Below are 19,214 nucleotides of genomic sequence, written 5' to 3' on the forward strand. Positions count from 1 at the left end.
GATCACTTCAATTCGCATACCTCGTCGACGTGATCAAGTTGGTTACTGAAGGCGCCTGGAAGTAGGGATCTAACCACTGATTGACTCTCTCACCGAGCGGCCGAATCTGGAAAGTCGAAGCTTAACACCTGCATTACTACATAGACGAGTGATTGAGAGCCTGAAATGCTTCAACTCTTTGCTTGACTCGCGAACTGAATATCGAGAATGCATATGGGACCCTGGGTGTATATAACTTGATAAGTAGTCTCCAGGTGACACTGCGGGAAACAGGCTGAATCTGGGCAAAATAATTCAGAAAAGCTATGAGCTAAGTTGACCCAAATGATGATGTCAAACTTAGACCGGGAAAATAGTTATATTTTTGACATATATCTGCATCCTTGAGATAAATCTGTCATAACTTCAAACTAGCTTAGCTGCAAATATGTCAGTAACAACGATAGTTATTATACAATAATTTTGTTATAGGGATTTCCCGCTGTGTGAGACAGACGCGTGATGGCCACGAGTGGTGACACTCAGGGTGACACAGTGACAACCGCGTCCGACGCGACTTCCTGTGTCTCGACCGTCTTGATTCTCCCGCCACCATGTCTTTGCCAGTTGTGAATATCGATGTCGACTACGACAGGGAAAAAGGTGCTCTACGAGCTACTTCGTACCTGCTAGGACTCTGACCTGGCAAGCCAGAGACAATCGAATCCTTCTTCAAGACATGCAAGGGCCAAAAGGACCTCACCCGAGGCATGGCAAGCATCAGTCTGGGAGACGCGTCAAACACACCCGTTACCGGCCTGAAATATATGGATCAGCTAGTATGCCCCTGCTGCGCTTCCAATAACGGTCTCTGACGGTGCTCTAGCAACGCGTAGCGAATCGCGACCAGCAAATGCTCGTTATTGAGCTTCGAGACATTCCAGATGTAAGCAGGTGCGATAACGGGCTTCAGTCATGCTGAATTCAGCTCTTAGCGAGAGCTTGTCTCGCGGATACGAAACAACACACGTCGATATGTGAACCTCTTCAGTCAGGTCGTCGATGAACTCATGCCTACGCCAACAAAAGACATCAGCGAGTCTGACGAAGTCATCGATGTGATCCTGCATCAACGGCGAGAACGCAACGAACAGTTAGATGCTGCTCAGGACAAATTTCCCGCCCATCTCCTGAGGCGATAGTGCGTGACTTTGTCGCTCTGATTTGACGTTCAACTGAACATTCCCTAGCAACCTGTATTTCCAGCCACTACCTTCCGACACACCAATGGCAGTCAGGGACGTCAAGGGCGTTCATCTCGGGCGCCTCATCACTGTCCGGGGCATAGTAACCCGTGTGTCGGAAGTCAAGCCGCTGCTACTTGTGAACGCATACACCTGTGACGTCTGTGGATCGGAGACGTTCCAAGATATCTCCAGCAAGTCCTTTCAGCCCATCGTTGACTGTCAAAACGAGAACGAATGCAAGAAGAACGGCATCCATGGTTCGCTCCACATGCAGACGCGCGCATGCCGATTCAGTCCCTTTCAGGAGGTCAAAATCCAGGAGATGGTCCGTCTCTCTCACGTCATGTTCTGGCTCTGCGTGGTTCATACTTTCTCAGGCTGATCAAGTACCTGTTGGGCACATTCCTCGTTCCATGACGGTCCACGTTCACGGAAATCTTACGCGCATGATGAACCCCGGAGACGTCGTTCACCTCGGCGGCATATTCCTTCCTGTCCCATACACCGGCTACCAGGCAGTTCGGGCCGGTCTTCTGACGGACACCTACCTCGAAGTGCATCACATTCTCCAACTCAAGAAACAGTACGACGAGATGGAAATCACTCCTCAAGTCCAGGCGGAGTTGGAAAAGCTGCGCCAGGATCCTGATATCTACAACAAGCTCGCGCAAAGTATCGCACCCGAAATCTACGGTCATGCGGACGTCAAGAAGGCGCTGCTTCTGCTTCTTGTGGGTGGTGTCACGAAATCCATGGGCGACGGCATGAAGATTAGGGGAGATATCAATGTCTGTTTGATGGGCGACCCTGGTGTTGCGAAGTCCCAACTTCTAAAGTACATCTCGAAAGTCGCCCCTCGTGGTGTCTATACTACCGGCAAAGGATCTTCCGGGGTCGGTCTGACCGCTGCGGTCATGCGTGATCCCGTCACAGACGAGATGGTGCTGGGTGCGTCCTCGTCCGAATGAGATCCGGCATCGTCGCTGATTATCCATCCAGAGGGTGGCGCACTTGTCCTTGCGGATAACGGGATTTGCTGCATCGACGAGTTTGATAAGATGGAAGAGTCTGACCGAACCGCGATACACGAGGTAATGGAACAACAGACCATTTCGATATCGAAGGCCGGCATTTCAACGACATTGAACGCGCGTACTTCCATTCTGGCGGCAGCAAACCCTTTGTACGGACGCTATAACACCAAAGTCTCTCCAGTGGAGAACATCAATCTTCCTGCCGCTCTTCTGTCGCGTTTCGATCTGCTTTTCCTCATTTTGGATAAGCCATCAAGAGATGACGATGAACGCCTTGCGTTCCACGTTACATACGTTCATATGCACTCGTCACACCCGAAGCTCGAGTATGACCCCATCAACCCGGTACTAATGAGGTAAGGTCTTCTTCCAATGTCCACCCGGCCATCGCGTTCGCTGACAGGATCAACGTTAGGCATTACATCGCGCTAGCAAGGCAAAGGCGTCCCACCGTGCCCAACCAGGTTTCGAACTATGTTGTCGATTCCTACGTCCGTTTACGCAAGAGCTCGAAGGACGAGGAACAGCAGAAGAAGTTGCATACCTATACCTCCGCTCGTACCCTCCTGGGCATTCTCCGTCTTGCGCAAGCTCTCGCGCGATTGCGCTTCTCTGATACCGTTCATCATGAGGATGTCGATGAGGCGCTACGTCTGATGGAGGCTAGCAAGGAGAGCCTGGAGGATGACACCGAACAAGAGCGTGGTCCCGACCAATCAGTAGTCAGCAAGATTTACAGGCTGATCAAGGATATGGCTGCAGCGCAGCGTGCGTCAAAGGCACCTCGGGCGAAGAGGCGCAAGACGAAACGATTCGGAAGGGGCCCTGGAAGAGAAAGAGACTCGGATGGAGACGAGGACGAGGAGAACGTCGACGAGCTGTCGATTACCGACATTCGACAACGGATCGTGGTTGCAAAAGGGTTCAGGGAAGATGATCTAGCCCGCACTATCGATCAGGTTAGTTTCCTTTTGATCACGCGTGATAGATGATGGCTAATGTTACTCGATTACAGTACGAAGATATGGATGTATGGATTCGCGTAGCCAACGACACCAAGTTACGTTTCGTAAACGCCTCCTGAAGAACAACGTCCGTGGGTCTGCAATCCTGTATTACTATATTATACATTTTGGTCGTCGCACTGCTATCCGTGTATTTACGTTTGTAATCGTCATCTTGGTTCATGCCTGCGCAAGGAGTTGCTGATGCGCCCTTTGCAACTCCGTAGTTATTGCATGCGATGCTGTACTTCGGGGCAGGTCTTCATCGTCGGATTCTCCGATGATATGATACCGTTCCTGGTGCCCAATCGCGCCCGATACGCTGTCATCCGCCATCGTGGACATCCCAACTGCGTCATCAGTGTCTAAAGACAAGTAGATATTTGATCGTTGTCGGCGTCTGCAGAATGCGCACAGCAAAGCACCGAGCAGTATTGCAATCAGCACCAGTCCAACCACCCATCTCGAACCTGGAATGTGGTCCACCGACATATTCGTCATCGTTTCAGTGCTTGGACTGGCTTGATTCTGGAGAGCTGGGGACTCCGTCTCCGCTGCTGCGTCATTGTGGTCATTCGGGAGGACAGCCGTCGGATTCGAATGCTGTGTTGTGGATATTGACATGACGATGGAGGGTCGAACAGGGGGAGAACTCTCAGCCAGGATCGTCGCTGAGGGATTGACCTCGTAGGGTTTTGCGAAGCCAGGATCGATTGTAGACCCCCAAAGCACCAGATTCCATCCCAGAAAGTATCCGTTGAGGTCCTCGTCGGCTTGATCAGAAACTCTAATCGTCCAGTCTCCCAGCGGATCTTCACCCCTGCCGAAGAAGCGTCAAGCACGGAAACATTAGGATGTGTTGAACATACCAGTGCTTAACGGACATGAAACGCCATCCCGGAAACCCCGAGTCTGAGATGTCGCGAGGCCGCGTTGCAGCGAGTACACTCTTGACGCCATTCGGACTAATCAACTCGACTTCGACATCGCCTCTGCGATCATGGGCGACCCACACGCGAACCGTCACATGCTCGAGTGCCTCTAGGTTGTTCGACTTCATCATGTCGGCCGTGATGGTGGTAGAACTGGTAATTCCACCAAGAGGTATAGAAGCGCCTCCCGACATGCGCTTCCCCTCGTCCATCGTCCCGTTGTTCATGCGGAGGGGCGGAACCTCCAGCCATGCTTGCGGTTTCACTGGGGTCCAGTTCATCGCGGCAGTCACGTATCTGTAGGCATCCATTTTCCCAAAACCGTATTTGTAGCTGTACAGGCGGCCTGTCGATGTCACCTCCCAGTCTGGATCATCTGGACTGACGATAGCGGCTGTTGCGACGGCAAGATGCTGCAGATCCCGCCAGGTCAATTCTGGCCTGGGTCGAGTGTATGAGGAAAAATGGCTGAGAACCCGTGAATGCTTCACTTACCGGGTAGAGAGTGCCAACGCAATCACGCCAGCTACATTCGGAGCAGCCGCAGAGGTGCCACCGTGTGAATGCGAGCACTTGTCTTTACCGACATCGGTAGTGGTCTGCAAGGGAGAATATGAGCGTTACGACGGTACGTCCAAGTGTCAACCAATCTCACGATGGCAGCACCGGAACCGGATGTATAAGCAACGACCAAGTTGGCTGCACAGGATTCAGAGTAGTACGGATGCCCGCCATCACGATCTATTCCAGCAACGGTGATGGTGAATATACTGTTCGTGTATCCGTCAAAGTTGCATTGATCACCAGAAGCGCTGAACAACGTTATTCAGCTCTTGCCATGCCTTTGGTGATAGCTGATACTCACGCGCCATTGCCGCTCGCATATACGTACACAGAGCCTCGACCGCCGCGTCCATGAGTAATACCATTCACCACGGCTTTCTCCACGAGGTAGGGCGGCGCATCCATGTGTACGCCGTCGTCCGGAGGACCCCAGCTACAACTGTATATAGAGGTGTTTTGATAACCATAATTCAGTGCAGCCGCTTCGTCGGCGTCGGTGATAGGTCCCGAGAGAATGCGAAGACCGGCGACCTTCGAGTTGTATGCGATTCCAACCCCACAAACGTCGTTCTTCCCGGCAGCGATCTGTCCCGCACATCTAGCGACTAATAATTGGGAATGATCCATAATTTTGCAGTGCGATACTACTGACCTTGTTCCATGTGTATCGTCCCACTTCTTCGGTTTAGGAAGATCCTCTTGATCGTTGAAATCATACGATCCGAGCGCATCCTGTGGTGACGAAGCTTGCATCAGATAATTATATAGGATCAAATGTGTGCGAACAAAGTTGGCTGCCAGATCGTTGCTCTCGAAGTCCAGTCCATCGTCAATGAGAGCAGTGGTGACGCCCTGCCCGGTGACGCCTATATCCCAGATACCGGTCGCATTCATGGAATGCTCCGGAGCCTCTTCATTCACCAGATGCCACTGGTCAGAGAAGTTGGGATCTTCGATGCCAAAGTGAAGGGCGATAGACCCGATAGATTCCGGGTTGAACGAGTCCATCAGAGGCGGCAGGGCTCTCTTCGTCCGCCAATGGGGGGTTTGAAGCGAGACCGACAGAATACTCGCTGCCATAACTCCGTCACGCCTGGGATAGCCAGCGGCACGACTTTGCAGTCTTCGCCAGAGACTCTCTGGTGTCTCGGATGTGGAGGGCTCCGTCTTCGGGCGGCGGGTCAACCAATGGTTCGCCAGTGCGCCAACAGGCTCCACCAACTGCAGTCCCAAAGCCAGCAAAGAGACTTCCAGGTCTACACCTTGCCTCGGATCATGTTCGACAACATAGTAGTCGTGGGTTCCGTACGCGCGCCTTACTAGCGACGCCGAAGAGATCCAGGCCATAGAGATCAAGACGGCGAGAGCAGTGCATACGTGCATGCCAGCACCAGGAGATTGTGTATATCCGTGACGGTTCGGGTGAGACCCTCAGGCGGTACGGCACCAGCAATCGATGGTTTAAACGGCATGGCGAAGGTAGCCCTCCCATACTCTGCCTCGTCGCTCCGGAACTGTGCATTGCGCTGTGCGTTGGTTTGTGATCGTTCCCATGGCATGCCTGAATGCAAGACCGGATTCAGAACGAGAGATTCAGAACGAGAGAGTGGCTTGAGCTCGCGTGCGACAGCGGAGTCGGTACGGATGGGAACCTGACCGCCGCAGGGAGAGCCGGCCGTGCACATACGGCGCGTGGCGTAACGTGGCACACCGATACAGAAATGCCAGTGACAAGTGCAGCATTGAGTATCATCTCAGTATGGTTTCAAGGCCAGCGGTTTGGTAGGTAGAGCGCCGGCAGCAGCGCCATTGCGCCCCATGTCATATATCACTACGCTAGAACACACGCCAAGGGGAGCTATACTCAACGTCAACATCTCATGCTCGTCGTTTCCGCGAGAACTTGTCTGCTGCGCAGAAGACCGCTTTCAGACCGCTGGACGCGATGTCCGTATCGGTCGCCACGCCCCACGCGCTCCGCCTTGGCTGTCCTTCCGCCTCGTATACCAGCTCGACGTACGACGCCGCCTTGACCTCCGTACCCTCTCCCACGGAGTGCTCCGAGTATTCCCGGATGCTCAGCGTGCCCTCCCATTTCTTGTTGAGGGCGTCTAGCAGCGCCGATAGAGGACCGTTTCCCTGACCGGTGAGGCTCAGCGGCTCGCCGTCGACAAGGGCGTCCACGATGATCCGTCGGCCTTCTGCGTCCTCAAGAGGCTCCATCTTGTACGCCGTCATCGACAGCTTCGAGTCTGCGCTTTCGTAACCGTACGTGCTTTTGAAGAGATCCAGGAGAGCCTGGTACGATATTTCTCCTCCTTGTTCTTGTGCAGTGCGCTGCACGACCTCAAAGAACGCAGACTGCAAGCGACGAGGCAGCTCGAGTCCGAAGGAGTTGAGAATTTTGGACGCGATGTCCGCCTGCCCGGAACGAGCATAGAACCCGATGGAAAGCTTGAGCTCGGGCAGGGTCCGATCGCCTATGGCAGCGTTCACAGCGCTGAGGACAGCACGCAAACCGGAGGCGGCAATATCGGTATCTACCCCAACGCCCCACCAGGACTGCGCCGATTTCTTCGTATCCTTGATGTTCTCCTGCGTGGGGACGAGCTCTACGTACGAAGCGGCTCTCGCGGCATCGCCCTCGCCAATCGTGTGCTCCGTATACTCCCTAATGGTCAGATCAATGTCCAGATGCGTGCGGAGAGCGTTCATCAAAGCAGATAGGGGACCATTTCCGTCTCCACGAATGACTCGGAGGACGCCGTCCACGGACAACGTGCCATCGAACCGACGACGTTCGTCGGGCGCCTCCGTGATTGCAACGTCGAGCTGGTCCAGATGATCGATAGCCTCTGCCGAGATTTTGAAGGATCGCAGGACCAAGCGACCCTGATAACTCGGCCCGCCGAAGAAATACGTCTTCCGGAAGGCGGTGGTAATATCGTCGACGGTCATCTCGCGCGCCTCGCGATCCGAAATGTCCTGAACAACCTGGTAGAATGCGACCTGCATCTTCCGGGGCAGGTCCAGCTGCAGGTGCTGCTTGACGAGATAGGAGATGCCGCCCTTGCCCGACTGGGAGTTGACACGGATAACGGCCTCGTACGTTTCGCCCAAATCGGCCGGGTCGATGGGAAGGTACGGTATATCCCACCAGAGGTTCTCGCCCTTTTTCGCGGCCTCTTGATGTCGGATTTTCTGCGCCTCGAAGCCCTTCTTGATCGCGTCCTGATGTGAGCCAGAGAACGCGGTGTGAACGAGCTCTCCCGCGTACGGGTGCCGAGGGTGTATGGGAAGGTCGTTGCAATGAGTGACGACGTCTATGACGCCCTGCAGGTCGCTGAAATCAAGCTTCGGATTGATTCCTTGGGTGTAGAGGTTGAGAGCTAGGTTAACGATGTCGACATTTCCGGTTCGTTCTCCGTTCCCGAACAATGTGCCTTCGACTCGGTCCGCACCGGCCATTTGACCAAGCTCCGCAGCGGCGATACCGGTCCCTGCACCAGTGTGAGGCATGATCTTGTGACGAGGCAGAGAGCCATTCACCTCGGTCATTATGGGGATGTAAACTAACAACCACCTTTTCTCTCTCGGATATTTTGGTGCAGAAGTTTTCGATCTGAGAGCGAGTCAGACATGAGTTTGCGTGTTAAAGTATACACAGCTTACCAAGTCGGCATAGTGATTTGGAGGTCCGACCTCCACGGTCGCAGGCAAATTGAAGATGATCCGCTCGTCCCCGGGCCCTGCCTTACCCCATGCGGCCTTGACCGCCTCGCAGACTTCAAGGGCAAATTCAGGCTCGGTCTGCGAGAACGTCTCCGGACTGTACTCGTACTTGAATATCGTCCCGTACTTGGCAGTGCATTCGTCCGTGAGTTTGCGGACGATCTTGGTGTGTTGTATCGCAAGTTCGAGGGTCTTCTCTTTTGAGTTTCGAAAAACGACTTCGCGGAAACAGGGGCAGGTTGCGTTATACATGTGGAGGATGGCATATTTCGCTCCTGCGACGGCATCGACAGTACGCTTGATCAAGTCTTCTCGCGCAGGGGTGAGAACCTGACGGTCTTGTGTTATTATGTTATGGTGTGTCCGTGGTCGACATAGAGACTCACTTGAATCCATACGTCGTCCGGAATCTTCTTTTGTTCGACCAAACCGCGAACGAAATTGAAGTCGGTATCGCTGGCGGCGGGATACGCCACTTCGATCTCCTTCAATCCGCACTGCACGAGCTTGTCGAAGAACATGCTCTTCTGCTCGATGGTCATAGGATTTGCGAGCGATTGGTTGCCGTCACGAAGGTCGGTGGACAGCCAAATGGGAGGCTTGTTGAGGATACGACTCGGCCACTGGCGATTCTCGAGCTTGAGCGGCGTGTACGGCCGGTACTTTATTGATGGATCCGGTCTGGATGGGCGTCAGTACAGGTGAGTCGCTGAGGATGTAGTTCGCATACAGCATCGGCATTTTGTGGAGGCGGGGGTCAGAACGCTGTAGCAGCGCGGTGGCCAGGCTTTATGCACGGTCACGAGTATGTCGTAAACGAACGCGCTGATGTGCTGTTGGCAAAGGACGACCGTTGACTCGAGGACCGACTAGATCCGAAGGAACGAGAGGGGAGCGGGGAAGGACTTCAAAATTTGAGGTCATGGTCGGAGGTGAAGGTCACGAGCCGATCTAATCAGGACGAGAGCTTGACTCGAGACCACCATGGCGTCCTTGACCGTATCGTCCGCGACCAGTCCGTTCCCGTACGCCGCGGTCGCGACAGCAGCCTACACTGGCAAGGCAGAGGTCCTCTTCGACTCGTCGGCCACCACGCCCGTCCTCGATCTCAATGGTGCCAAGTACACCGATGAAGTAGAGATCGTGCATGCTTTGGCCAAAGAGAGTGGAATCGCCGCAGACAGTAGCAAGGTTGTTTCTTTCTTGTATCCATGTGTAATCCGATCTCAACCCCGCCTTAGGCCACCTCGTTCGTGGAGATCGCCAAAGCGTTCGCCACCACCACAAGTGTACCCGATATCCTCGCAGCATTGAACACCGTCGACGATCACCTTGCCTTCCGTACGTTCCTCGTAGGTCATGATATAACGGCTGTAGATTGGATTCTGTGGGGATCCATCAAGGGTTAGTGCATCCTTTTTCTGTGGTGTTCATCTAATGAACCCGTCACAGGCTCCGTCAAAATCATCGGCTTACTGAAGAACAACAAGCATGTGCATCTCAGCCGATGGTTCAACTACTTGGAAAGCCTCGAGTCGACGCAGCTCACGCTAGCCAAGCTTGCGGAGGCCAAAGCCAACAAGCTCCGATCCAATAAAACCGCTGCCTCGTTCGCTCTGGGACTGGCCAATGCGAAGGACGGCGAAGTTGTCACCCGATTCCCTCCTGAGCCCAGCGGGTATCTCCACATCGGCCACGCGAAGGCAGCCATCCTCAATCAATACTTCGCCAAAATGTATCACGGCAAGTTGCTCATCCGGTTCGACGATACGAACCCGACGAAAGAGCGCGTACGTGAATGCTATTGCATATAGGTCAATCCATGTCTGACGCGATTCTTTCAGACTGAATTTGAGGAGACTATCCTCGAGGATCTCGCTCTGATGGACATCAAGGGCGATACAGTCACCCACACCTCCGACTGGTTCGATAAACTTTACGACTACGCCATCCAGATGATCAAGACCGGCAAAGCTTACGCCGACGATACGGAACAAGCGCAAATGCGGCAGGAGCGCATGGACGGCATTGCTTCCAAGCGCCGTGAGTCAACTGTCGAGGAGAGCTTGGCACGCTTCGAGGAGATGAAAGCCGGCACTCCGGAAGGCTTACGCTGGTGCATCCGCGCGAAGATGAGCGTCGACAACCCGAACAAGGCTCTCCGCGATCCCGTAATCTACCGCTGCAACGTGCTGCCCCACCATCGCACCGGCGACAGATGGAAGATTTACCCCACCTACGACTTCGCGTGCCCCGTGGTCGACTCGCTCGAGGGCGTCACCCACGCATTGCGTACGAACGAGTACCGCGACCGCAACCCGCAATATCAGTGGATGATAGAGGCCCTCAACCTGCGCCCTGTGCATATCTGGGACTTCAGCCGTCTCAACTTCATCTACACCCTGCTTTCCAAGCGCAAGCTGCATTGGTTCGTGGATCAAGGCCTCGTGCGCGGCTGGGATGATCCAAGGTTCCCGACAGTCCGTGGTATCCGTCGCCGGGGCCTGACTGTCGAGGCTCTCCGTCAGTTCATGTTACTTCAGGGCCCCTCACAAGCGGTCGTCTCGCTCGAGTGGGATTCGATCTGGGCTCTCAACAAGAAGATTATCGACCCGGTTGCCCCTCGGTTCTGGGCACTTTCTAAGGACAAGGTGGTCCCGGTGACGATCACTGGTGGCCCCTCGTCCCCGGAAGTGAAGGTTCTTCCGAAACATAAGAAAAACCCGGATGTCGGCGAGAAGAAGACGGTCTACTCCTCTACGATCCTTGTTGAACAGGAGGATGCACTCACCTTCGAAGACAACGAAGAGGTTAATATTCTGATCTTTCGCTCGTTGAGCAGGTCACTGATCCGGTTCCTTGTAGATCACCCTCATGGACTGGGGGAATGCCATCGTTCGCTCCAAGTCTACCGGCCCGTCCGGCGAAATAGCCGCTATAATCATGGAGCTCCATCTTGGCGGCGATTTCCGCAAGACCAAGAAGAAGGTGACATGGCTTCCTCAGCCTCAAGGCGAACACACCCTAGTAGATGTCACCCTCCTCGATTACGACTACATCATCACCAAGAAGAAGCTCGAGGAAACCGACGACGTCAAGGACTTCGTGACCCCAGTCACCGAGTTCCGGGAGGAGGCTGTTGCAGATGCCAACGTACGCGAGCTCCAGAAGGGCGACATCATCCAGTTCGAGCGCAAGGGTTACTATATAGTCGACAGCGCAGAAGGCGGCAAATTCGAATTCATCCACATTCCAGACGGACGGGCTGCCAGTTTGGCCAGTAAGGCGGGTGCAGCGACTCCCGCCGAACCGGTCAAGAATTCAAAGTCTGCGGACTCGACACCCGCCAAGGTATTGGATACTCCGGTCGACACCAAAATGTACCAGGTTGAGAAGGTTTACGGGGATGACAGTGCTATACCACCAGCAGATACCAAGATGTACAAGGTCAAGAACGTATACGATAGTTGAATGTTTCGGTAGATATAAGCAATTGAAAATTTAAGGGGGCTGCATCACTGTCCCATGATGCACTGTTATTTTATTTTGTTCATGATTGGCTACAATACAATGCTAAAGTATGCGTGTTCGATGATTTGGATGGATTGATGAAGTACAAGCGTGTCAAATGGTCAGGGGTTACTATATAGGTCGAGTCCAGAAGGGAACGGTGATCCATAGAATGAGGGCATAGAGGAATGGATAATGTACACACCGAGGCCCATGGCAGTCCGGACCGAGTCGGGGTCCAGAATCAACGATATTGTTGAACCAACTCTTCGAGCTCTTGAACGACTTCCGACATGGTCGGTCGATCCTTGTGGTCTTGCGCCCACATACGTTCGATGAGTGCAACAATCTCCGGGCACCAGCGTTTTGCAAGTCCACTGACGGAAGGGCGCTGTCCTTTAGCGCCAACCAAGTCATAAATAGCGTGCTCGTTCATGCCCTGACGTTGGTTTAGTTCGCCGTCCGAATAAAATGCGGAAGGATAATCTGACCTCCCACGGAAACTTCTTGTTCGGCAGATGCCACTGTAGGATCTCCCAAAAGACCATGCCACAGGAGAATACGTCGACCTTAAGATTGTACTTGGGATGAGGGCTCCATAATTCGGGGGCCTGCCAATTGACCGTGCCAACAAGGCTTCGCATCATCGACCGCGTGCTTTGCTTAACTTTCGCCAGCCCGAAGTCGGCAATCTTCGCCTTGCCTTGACTGGTGATGAGGATATTCGAACTCTTGCAGTCGCGGTGAATGACGGATGGTTTGCGCAAGTGCAGATACTCGATACCCCGGGCGATATCAAGCATCATGCCCAGGACCTTATACAGAGACGGTGGTTGGACGTTTCGAATGTAGTCGAACAGATCGCCGTTCGAGCACAGTTCAGTGACGATCATGACAGGCGTGTCCCGCGTGTTCTCTGGAATGCTTACTCCGAACTAATATTATATTTGCTTTAGTCCGGGAATAGACAACAGGAAGCAGCAGTCACGTACGAATCGAACTATGTTCGGATGATCGAACAGCCCGAGGAGTTTGAGCTCTTTGATATCCACTGTGGCGGAGTCCATGTTAACGCGAGACCCATCCTCGACGTCAAACTCAGACTTACTTGCAGTCAGTTGGCCACGGAACTCGGCAATGGCGACCCTTCTTCCCTTATATTTCCCTGTAAATACGTCTTTGAAACCACCGCTCCCGATCTTGTCAAGCTTCGTCAGCTTATCTGCCGGGATTTCCCGTTCTTCCAACCCCAAACTCTCCAGGTCCAACTCAAGTTCCGGCTCCGTCTCTTTGCAATTAACTTGCTGGGACAAGGGGGGTGTCCGAGGTTCATCCGTGTGAAAGTGTGAGCGGCGAAGAAGGATGGGCGTCTGAGGAGGACTGCCGCTCCGTGTCTTCATTCTCCTACCAGGACGAACAGTTGAAGGAGGACGTGCAGTACCCGCTGATGACGGTGAAAGTGTTTGATGATCACGCCAATGTAACAAGGACTCTGCTAATTGCGGCTTCGTCCCTTGAACGTCGAGATCACGGCTCTCGCACATTCTGACTAGATCATCTCGTCGTAGGCGAACGAGGGTCTTCGCTGTGGCGGCGGTGAGGTCGATCTCTGCCAACATAGAATGCCGCAAGTCAGTAGCATAAACAAGGTACTTCGCCAACCACAAACCTTCTTCCATGGGTTCATCCTCCTCTTCACCTTCAGCATCGGCATCCTCGACCTCTTCCTCGACCTCTTGATCATCCGAGTTGTCTCCTTCGTCATCCTCAGCGTGCGCATCATCCATATCCTCGTCGCCGACGATTTTGCCGCTTCTTAGCCTCTTGGGCGTGACCTCCACGGCCGTCTCGTCGCCTTCATCAACTTCGCCTTCATCACCTTCTTCCTGTTCCTCCTCCTCTTCACCATCCTCAGCATCGCCCTCCTCGCCCTCCTCGTCTATAATCGCCTGATCTCCTTCACTAGGTGGGGTTGCAGTCTGGGTGAGCGTTCGCCTAGGCCGGAGGCGGCGCCGTAGAGGCGTCCTTCGACCTAAGGGTGGTGGTGTGGGCGACGGGGATGAAACAAGCTCGTCAACCTCTTCCTCCTCCCCGTTGCCTTCATCCAACAATTTGTCCTCCTCTTCGGTATCCGATTCCTTGAGCGACCCCACCCTGCCCTTCGCCTTACGCATGGGAGTTTTCCTCCTTCCAAGCTCATCCACGGTTTCGTCGTCTTTGACTGCTCGTCCTTTTCCTTTGACAGCTCTCCCCCGGCTCGGGCGAGGCGTCGCCATTTGCTGGCTGTCTTCGAGCTCCGTGAGGTCAGTGAGTTCACTCTCTTCATCGGCCTCTTGACTCGATTCCCTCGACGAGTATACTCGGACATCTTCGTTGAAGTCAACTTGACGCGCTTTTCCTCGGCGAGAGGCTGAGCTTTTGAGTGAAGAGGTGGTGCTGCTGCCTGAGACCTGGCGAGTACGAAGCCGTGTGAGAGGGGGTGATGGGAGCGACGCCGAAGCCGTGGACGTCGTAGGGGAACGAGAGGAATTGGCATGAGCATTACGCCGTCTACACGGTAGTGAGCGGTCTGAATGTCGGATGTCAATATATAACGTACCTCGTCAAGAACGAAGGATTTTGAGCCACAGGACTTCTTGATCCCCCAGCAATCTTCGGAGCCTTTTTCGCCTCGGCGACACCTAACTGTCCCATAGAGAGACTACGCGCGTTGGGCATTTGCTTGGACACCACGCCAAGTTCGTGCACTGTCACTCGACGACGAAGCGCGCTGGCACGGGCGGGATACCGGTTACGTAACTCGTTCTCTTCATCGCCGGCAACGTTCCCATCCTCCGAGGAATAATCGCTCGAGTTGCCATCACCACGGCCAGGAGGTGACGATGGCGGCAGCTCTGCGGTATCGTCACGAGCTTCGATGATAGCGTGCACTATCTCCTGTTTTGTGAGACTCTCGGCGTCCTCGGACAATCCGGCTTCAGCGTATAGACGGACGAGCTCTTCTTTTCGAAGCCGCAGGAGTTCGCGTTCGGAGGCCTCGTGAATGAGGTAGTTATCACCTTCTAGAGTCGACATGAGTGGTTGACGCCAACAGCTCAGCCTCTCTCACAGCCGCTCACCAGGCTTCCATTCGTCATCTTCCTCCCCCTCAGGATCAGACCCGCTCCATTGCCCTGCAAAATCAACGTCCATAGAGCTAGCAGCCTCTTCGTCCGTCGTCACGTCCGAGCGCGTCGAACGCTGGCGCTTCATCTTGCCTGCACCACGCGTTGGGCGCCCATGGGCATGTCCATTCTCATTGCCGCTCGGGACGCGCTTTCGCTTCGCGCCAACCTGGGCAGCAAATGTTTCTGCACGATACATGCCGTCTCGAGCTAACAACCGAAGGCGTGACGGAAGCCTGCGCAAATTGAGGTGCAGCGGTACCAAGACGGCACGATCTGTTGAGGAAGACGCGACCGAGGCGTGGGAAGACGCTGACTTGGGAGCGCTGGCACTTGTTGGATGTCGCAACGAGTACTTCCGGCGCCCTACGGGCGAGTTCGAGCACAACGACGCTTGTCTATGCCGGTAAGGTGACCGCCGCTGCTGTGCCATGCCCAGTTCCTGAGCCCGTTGGGTTGATCAAACTAACCCTCGAGGATTAGTGGTAGAGTACGCCAGAGTCCAGCTTGATCAACTGGATTGAGAGAAGTAGTGTCTTTGGGCCGAGATTAATTGCACTGCTACACAGGAGTGAAGTTGCCGCCTCCTTAGTCGCCGTGGTCGCCGCCGTGGTCGTCGTCGTTGAGAGGAACTCGGTTGGCTCACGTGGCTGTGTGCAACTTAGACTCGAACGGGATCTGGTATTGTTGCAGGCTCTGATCTAGTCGACTGTTGACATGACCTTTGAATGCCTTTACGTCATGAGCTGAGGTGATTGACGTTGGTCATAGACCCCAGAATGTTCCGGGCATATTAATCACGTGAGCTTAGTCATGGCTGTACGTGCCCGTTGCGTTGCATTGATGTCGGGCTCCCCGGCTCCTAAACCACCGCGTTGTATGTAGCTCCTGGCGCGAACGCGAGGCTTAATATAGAGTGATGCTTCTTGATTACGAGAATTTGATATCAGCTTCCTTTTTGGTCAGTGAAAGTCAGGAGCACAACGCGATAGAGCGGCTGGCCAAACTTGTGATTTGAAATCGCGGCAGCGCTCGGCGCACCTCATTACTTACCTCAATAACACTGAGCATAGTAAGGGTAGCTGCCATGCAAATCCTGACCGATATCACGTGGCTGCCAAAAATGGCTTCAAATTTCATCTGCTCTTGCAGTTTTACTCTTTCGTCGGAGTCGTAACCTATGATCCCTACTAATGAACTGTATCTAGACAATATAGGTCGTGCATTGGTGATCGTGCTTGATCTGCAGGAGGAGAAGGGCCTTCAAGCAGTCGATCATATCATGTGACATCGGTCAAGATTTGCATGACAGCTACCTTAGGTTCGGATCAGGCCCTCTTCTGACCGTGGGACGTGCTTTGTATTGGTGGGAATATTGCCACGCGCGTCGCGTCCCTTCGTCTAGTGTTGCCGCAAGTCAAGCTGAGTCGAGCCGAGTCGACAAAATTGCAATAACTTGCTTATCAAGTTACGACAAGCCAATTTGTGAGTTCGGCTTGCGAGTTGGCGGACAGTTTCCCACCCTGCGACCGGACCTAGCGGCGACATTGAGCTGTGGCAGGTCAATGTTTGGCACCCTGACAATCAAGCCGTTCAGCCAAGGCCACGTTTTCATCGTGTGAACCGATTCTCTGCATGGACCAATCGGTAGTGTCGCTGAACGTGGGATAACAGCAGTGCCAACTCGCAAGCTCACGCAAGTCGAACTCGAGGCCCACAAGCCAAGTTGAGTTGTCGTTTTTGCAAGTTGAGTTGAGTTGGAATTGACTTCAACTCAACTTGGCGGCAACACTACCTTCGTCAGAGGTGCGCGGAGCAAGGGCTTGCTCCGAACCAGGGCTTACGAGTGTCATGAGAATTTTGCTGGGAGGCAAAGTGCACAGCTTGAGCTACGATCGTCGACGGGCTTCCCAGCTGCTCCTGACTTTAACTGACCAAAACGGAAGAAGCAACTTTATTCAGCACCATCCCCTAACTGGTGGGACTTAGTAGGATTAAGCCTCCAGGAGCTACAACGCGATACAAGCGGTGGTTTAGGAACCTGGAGCTCGACGCGCATGGAGCGACAATAATATCTGTCATCGACACAGTCGCGCAGCATCAGGGGGCCTGCGGCCCTGCTGGGCAACATCAACAGCGTCCCTCAAAACCTCGTTAGCGCTCTGCATAATTTCTGCCTCACTGAAGCTTGTCTCGTCCCGAACATTCCTTGACTCTTCTCGCGATGCTAGTCTTCCTCAGGCTGTTGTTCTGCTTGATGGGCTCGGCCCATGTCCTAGCAGCTCCAGGGCTCTGGCCTGCTGCTCAGACACCCCTGGGTAATAGCGGGCCCGGTTCACGCGCCGTATTTCCATTACCGAACAATTCAGCACTCGTGCAGCCCGTCTTGAAAGACCTGTCGATTGCGAACATGCGGGAGACCCTCACCAAATATACAGCTTTCCCGAACAGACGTTCGTATTGTTGGCCTATGTTATTTTTCGAGTCTCACAGACGCATCTTTCATATCCATAGACCATGAGACACCAGTGAGCAGTGCATGCAAGCTCGTCATACGGACTCGTACTGATAACGTTTATCAGTGGGGATTGATAGCGCAAAAATGGCTATACTCCAAGGTTATCGAGGTAAGTGGTTTGCATCCACTTCGTGGACGTGCCCTAAGGAACCACAGACGGCTGTCGTAGCATCGCACAAGTACGGACTTCCTGACGTGGAAGAGATGCACCACGCAAAGTGGGCCCAAAACTCAATAGTGCGTTCAAAAGCCTCTCACCGCCGACTTCGTGCATACCACCCACGGCGAACTTCAGGTTGCGAGGATCCGTGGATCAGATCCCGAAGCGGGCGTTGTCATTCTCGGCGCTCATTTGGACAGGTATGTCCTGCGGGCAGCCGGAGTCTCAAATGGCGTGCTTACACTCGAACTTTAGCAAGAACTACCAAAATCCCCAAGGCATCGCCCCAGGTGCCGACGACGACGGTTCAGGTACGGTGGCCATTTTGGAGGTCTATCGGTCTCTCTTGGCCGCCAACTTCACGCCGACTCGGACTGTTGAGTTTCATTGGTACGCTGCCGAAGAAGGAGGCGCTCTGGGATCAGAGGAGGTAGCGCGTCTTTACAAAGGACGCGATGTCAACGTTGTTGGTCAGCTACAGGTGCGATACATAGCGAGCTTTGAGCGCACGCTTGCCGACTGCTGATCACAGTATAGATGGATGGTCTTGCGTGGGTCATGAAAGGCACGCGGGAAGAAATGGCTATCGCTATCCCACATTCTGACAGCGGGTAGGTGCGCGATCGCGTAAGAAAGGCGAGACGACTGACTTGCAGTCGGGATCGTTAGACTTATCAGTTTCGTCCAAGCGCTCATTGAAACTTACTGCAAGCTCCCGTGGGTAACGTTCACACCCCCGAATAGCGCAGGCAGCGATCAGTGAGTGTCCATCAACTCTCCCGGCTCACAACGGCATGATTCGATCCTCGCGCTTTGCAGCATGATGTGGACTCGGCAAGGTTACCCAGCAGCGTGGGTTGCAGGTACGTGTACTCAGCCCTGCATAGCCTAGCCGGGTTTCTGAACGATGCCGATTGCACGCGCAGAGGGCACATTCGAACATATGGGGACATACATCCACACTGAGAATGAGTGAGCCACGATGAAAATGTACCTTGATGAGAGGTTCTGACGTCTCTGCCCTCAGTCGTATCGACATCTCGGACGAATTCAGCTTCGAGCATATGCTCGAGTTCGCCAAGCTGGGGGTCGCGTACGCAATTGAACTGGGAAGATGGGAGCAGTGAGGCGGTTAAGGGCTGTTCTGTCCTATGCATGTGCATACTGCTGTCTTCTATCCATCGATCTTTTGGACTGTCTGGGATCGCGAAACACTCAGGGTCCAGCATTGCCCTGAGAAGCGGTAAGGCACCGGATGCTGTCATCGCATATTCTCCGAACAGACGCCCGTTTAGCGACGACTAAATGCCCGTCGATCTATGGCGGCAGTGTGGCTCTGTTGTGGCAGCTTTCGGCGTGCACCTTGACCT

At 53.9% G+C, this 19,214-nt stretch overlaps 6 protein-coding genes across 6 annotated transcripts; 3 read left to right on the top strand and 3 right to left on the bottom strand.

The window, feature by feature from the left end:
- Positions 1–593: 593 nt before the first annotated feature.
- Positions 594–3,450, top strand: PUNSTDRAFT_121273 (MCM-domain-containing protein; the record flags this gene model as incomplete). The annotated part of the gene is made up of 8 exons (XM_007385275.1): positions 594–605; positions 866–925; positions 975–1,180; positions 1,230–1,551; positions 1,604–2,174; positions 2,226–2,616; positions 2,676–3,219; positions 3,276–3,450. The coding sequence occupies 8 exons, from the start codon at positions 594–596 to the stop codon at positions 3,342–3,344; spliced, it is 2,175 nt and encodes a 724-aa protein (XP_007385337.1). The 3' UTR covers positions 3,345–3,450.
- PUNSTDRAFT_70782 (uncharacterized protein) lies at positions 3,445–6,143 on the bottom strand (the record flags this gene model as incomplete). Its single annotated transcript, XM_007385276.1, has 7 exons — positions 3,445–4,084; positions 4,134–4,637; positions 4,692–4,795; positions 4,852–5,008; positions 5,062–5,358; positions 5,413–5,492; positions 5,547–6,143. 7 exons carry the CDS (start codon positions 6,141–6,143, stop codon positions 3,445–3,447), a joined length of 2,379 nt encoding a protein of 792 aa, XP_007385338.1.
- A 391-nt stretch (positions 6,144–6,534) lies between these two features.
- On the bottom strand, positions 6,535–9,356 carry PUNSTDRAFT_89074 (2-isopropylmalate synthase). Its single transcript, XM_007385277.1, has 5 exons — positions 9,223–9,356; positions 8,879–9,173; positions 8,433–8,822; positions 8,310–8,382; positions 6,535–8,260 (listed from the first exon to the last, which is right to left on the bottom strand). Exons 1-5 carry the CDS (start codon positions 9,231–9,233, stop codon positions 6,639–6,641), a joined length of 2,391 nt encoding a protein of 796 aa, XP_007385339.1. The 5' UTR covers positions 9,234–9,356; the 3' UTR covers positions 6,535–6,638.
- A 103-nt stretch (positions 9,357–9,459) lies between these two features.
- Positions 9,460–12,003, top strand: PUNSTDRAFT_89077 (glutamate-tRNA ligase). Its single transcript, XM_007385278.1, has 5 exons — positions 9,460–9,683; positions 9,734–9,896; positions 9,945–10,282; positions 10,337–11,302; positions 11,358–12,003. Exons 1-5 carry the CDS (start codon positions 9,477–9,479, stop codon positions 11,961–11,963), a joined length of 2,280 nt encoding a protein of 759 aa, XP_007385340.1. The 5' UTR covers positions 9,460–9,476; the 3' UTR covers positions 11,964–12,003.
- Positions 12,004–12,022: 19 nt separating this feature from the next.
- On the bottom strand, positions 12,023–15,761 carry PUNSTDRAFT_104507 (uncharacterized protein). The gene is made up of 7 exons (XM_007385279.1): positions 15,122–15,761; positions 14,602–15,064; positions 13,672–14,552; positions 13,111–13,611; positions 12,995–13,053; positions 12,494–12,937; positions 12,023–12,441 (listed from the first exon to the last, which is right to left on the bottom strand). Exons 1-7 carry the CDS (start codon positions 15,597–15,599, stop codon positions 12,247–12,249), a joined length of 3,021 nt encoding a protein of 1,006 aa, XP_007385341.1. The 5' UTR covers positions 15,600–15,761; the 3' UTR covers positions 12,023–12,246.
- Positions 15,762–17,188: 1,427 nt separating this feature from the next.
- Positions 17,189–19,018, top strand: PUNSTDRAFT_104509 (Zn-dependent exopeptidase). The gene is made up of 11 exons (XM_007385280.1): positions 17,189–17,619; positions 17,681–17,694; positions 17,749–17,793; positions 17,841–17,921; positions 17,980–18,044; positions 18,100–18,325; positions 18,382–18,455; positions 18,514–18,603; positions 18,664–18,707; positions 18,771–18,816; positions 18,872–19,018. Exons 1-11 carry the CDS (start codon positions 17,391–17,393, stop codon positions 18,969–18,971), a joined length of 1,014 nt encoding a protein of 337 aa, XP_007385342.1. The 5' UTR covers positions 17,189–17,390; the 3' UTR covers positions 18,972–19,018.
- Positions 19,019–19,214: the final 196 nt, after the last annotated feature.

The sequence above is a fragment of the Punctularia strigosozonata genome (genome assembly GCF_000264995.1).
Source record: "Punctularia strigosozonata HHB-11173 SS5 unplaced genomic scaffold PUNSTscaffold_9, whole genome shotgun sequence".
In the NCBI taxonomy this organism is placed as follows: Eukaryota; Fungi; Basidiomycota; class Agaricomycetes; order Corticiales; family Punctulariaceae; genus Punctularia; species Punctularia strigosozonata.

Excerpts from the sequence above, each read along its gene's own strand:
- PUNSTDRAFT_104507 (XM_007385279.1), bottom strand. The coding sequence starts at position 15,599 with ATGGCACAGCAGCGGCGGTCACCTTACCGGCATAGACAAGCGTCGTTG. Across the intron at positions 15,065-15,121 it reads AGATGACGAATGGAAGCCTG|AAGGTGATAACTACCTCATT; the intron begins GTGAGCGGCTGT and ends TGTCGACTCTAG. Across the intron at positions 14,553-14,601 it reads AATCCTTCGTTCTTGACGAG|ACGGCGTAATGCTCATGCCA; the intron begins GTACGTTATATA and ends ACTACCGTGTAG.
- PUNSTDRAFT_89074 (XM_007385277.1), bottom strand. Across the intron at positions 8,383-8,432 it reads CAAATCACTATGCCGACTTG|ATCGAAAACTTCTGCACCAA; the intron begins GTAAGCTGTGTA and ends ACTCGCTCTCAG. Across the intron at positions 8,261-8,309 it reads ACATCCCCATAATGACCGAG|GGACCGGTATCGCCGCTGCG; the intron begins GTGAATGGCTCT and ends ACACTGGTGCAG.
- PUNSTDRAFT_104509 (XM_007385280.1), top strand. The coding sequence starts at position 17,391 with ATGCTAGTCTTCCTCAGGCTGTTGTTCTGCTTGATGGGCTCGGCCCAT. Across the intron at positions 17,794-17,840 it reads TATACTCCAAGGTTATCGAG|ACGGCTGTCGTAGCATCGCA; the intron begins GTAAGTGGTTTG and ends AAGGAACCACAG. Across the intron at positions 18,045-18,099 it reads CTCGGCGCTCATTTGGACAG|CAAGAACTACCAAAATCCCC; the intron begins GTATGTCCTGCG and ends CTCGAACTTTAG.
- PUNSTDRAFT_89077 (XM_007385278.1), top strand. The coding sequence starts at position 9,477 with ATGGCGTCCTTGACCGTATCGTCCGCGACCAGTCCGTTCCCGTACGCC. Across the intron at positions 9,684-9,733 it reads TCGCCGCAGACAGTAGCAAG|GCCACCTCGTTCGTGGAGAT; the intron begins GTTGTTTCTTTC and ends ACCCCGCCTTAG. Across the intron at positions 10,283-10,336 it reads CGAACCCGACGAAAGAGCGC|ACTGAATTTGAGGAGACTAT; the intron begins GTACGTGAATGC and ends CGATTCTTTCAG.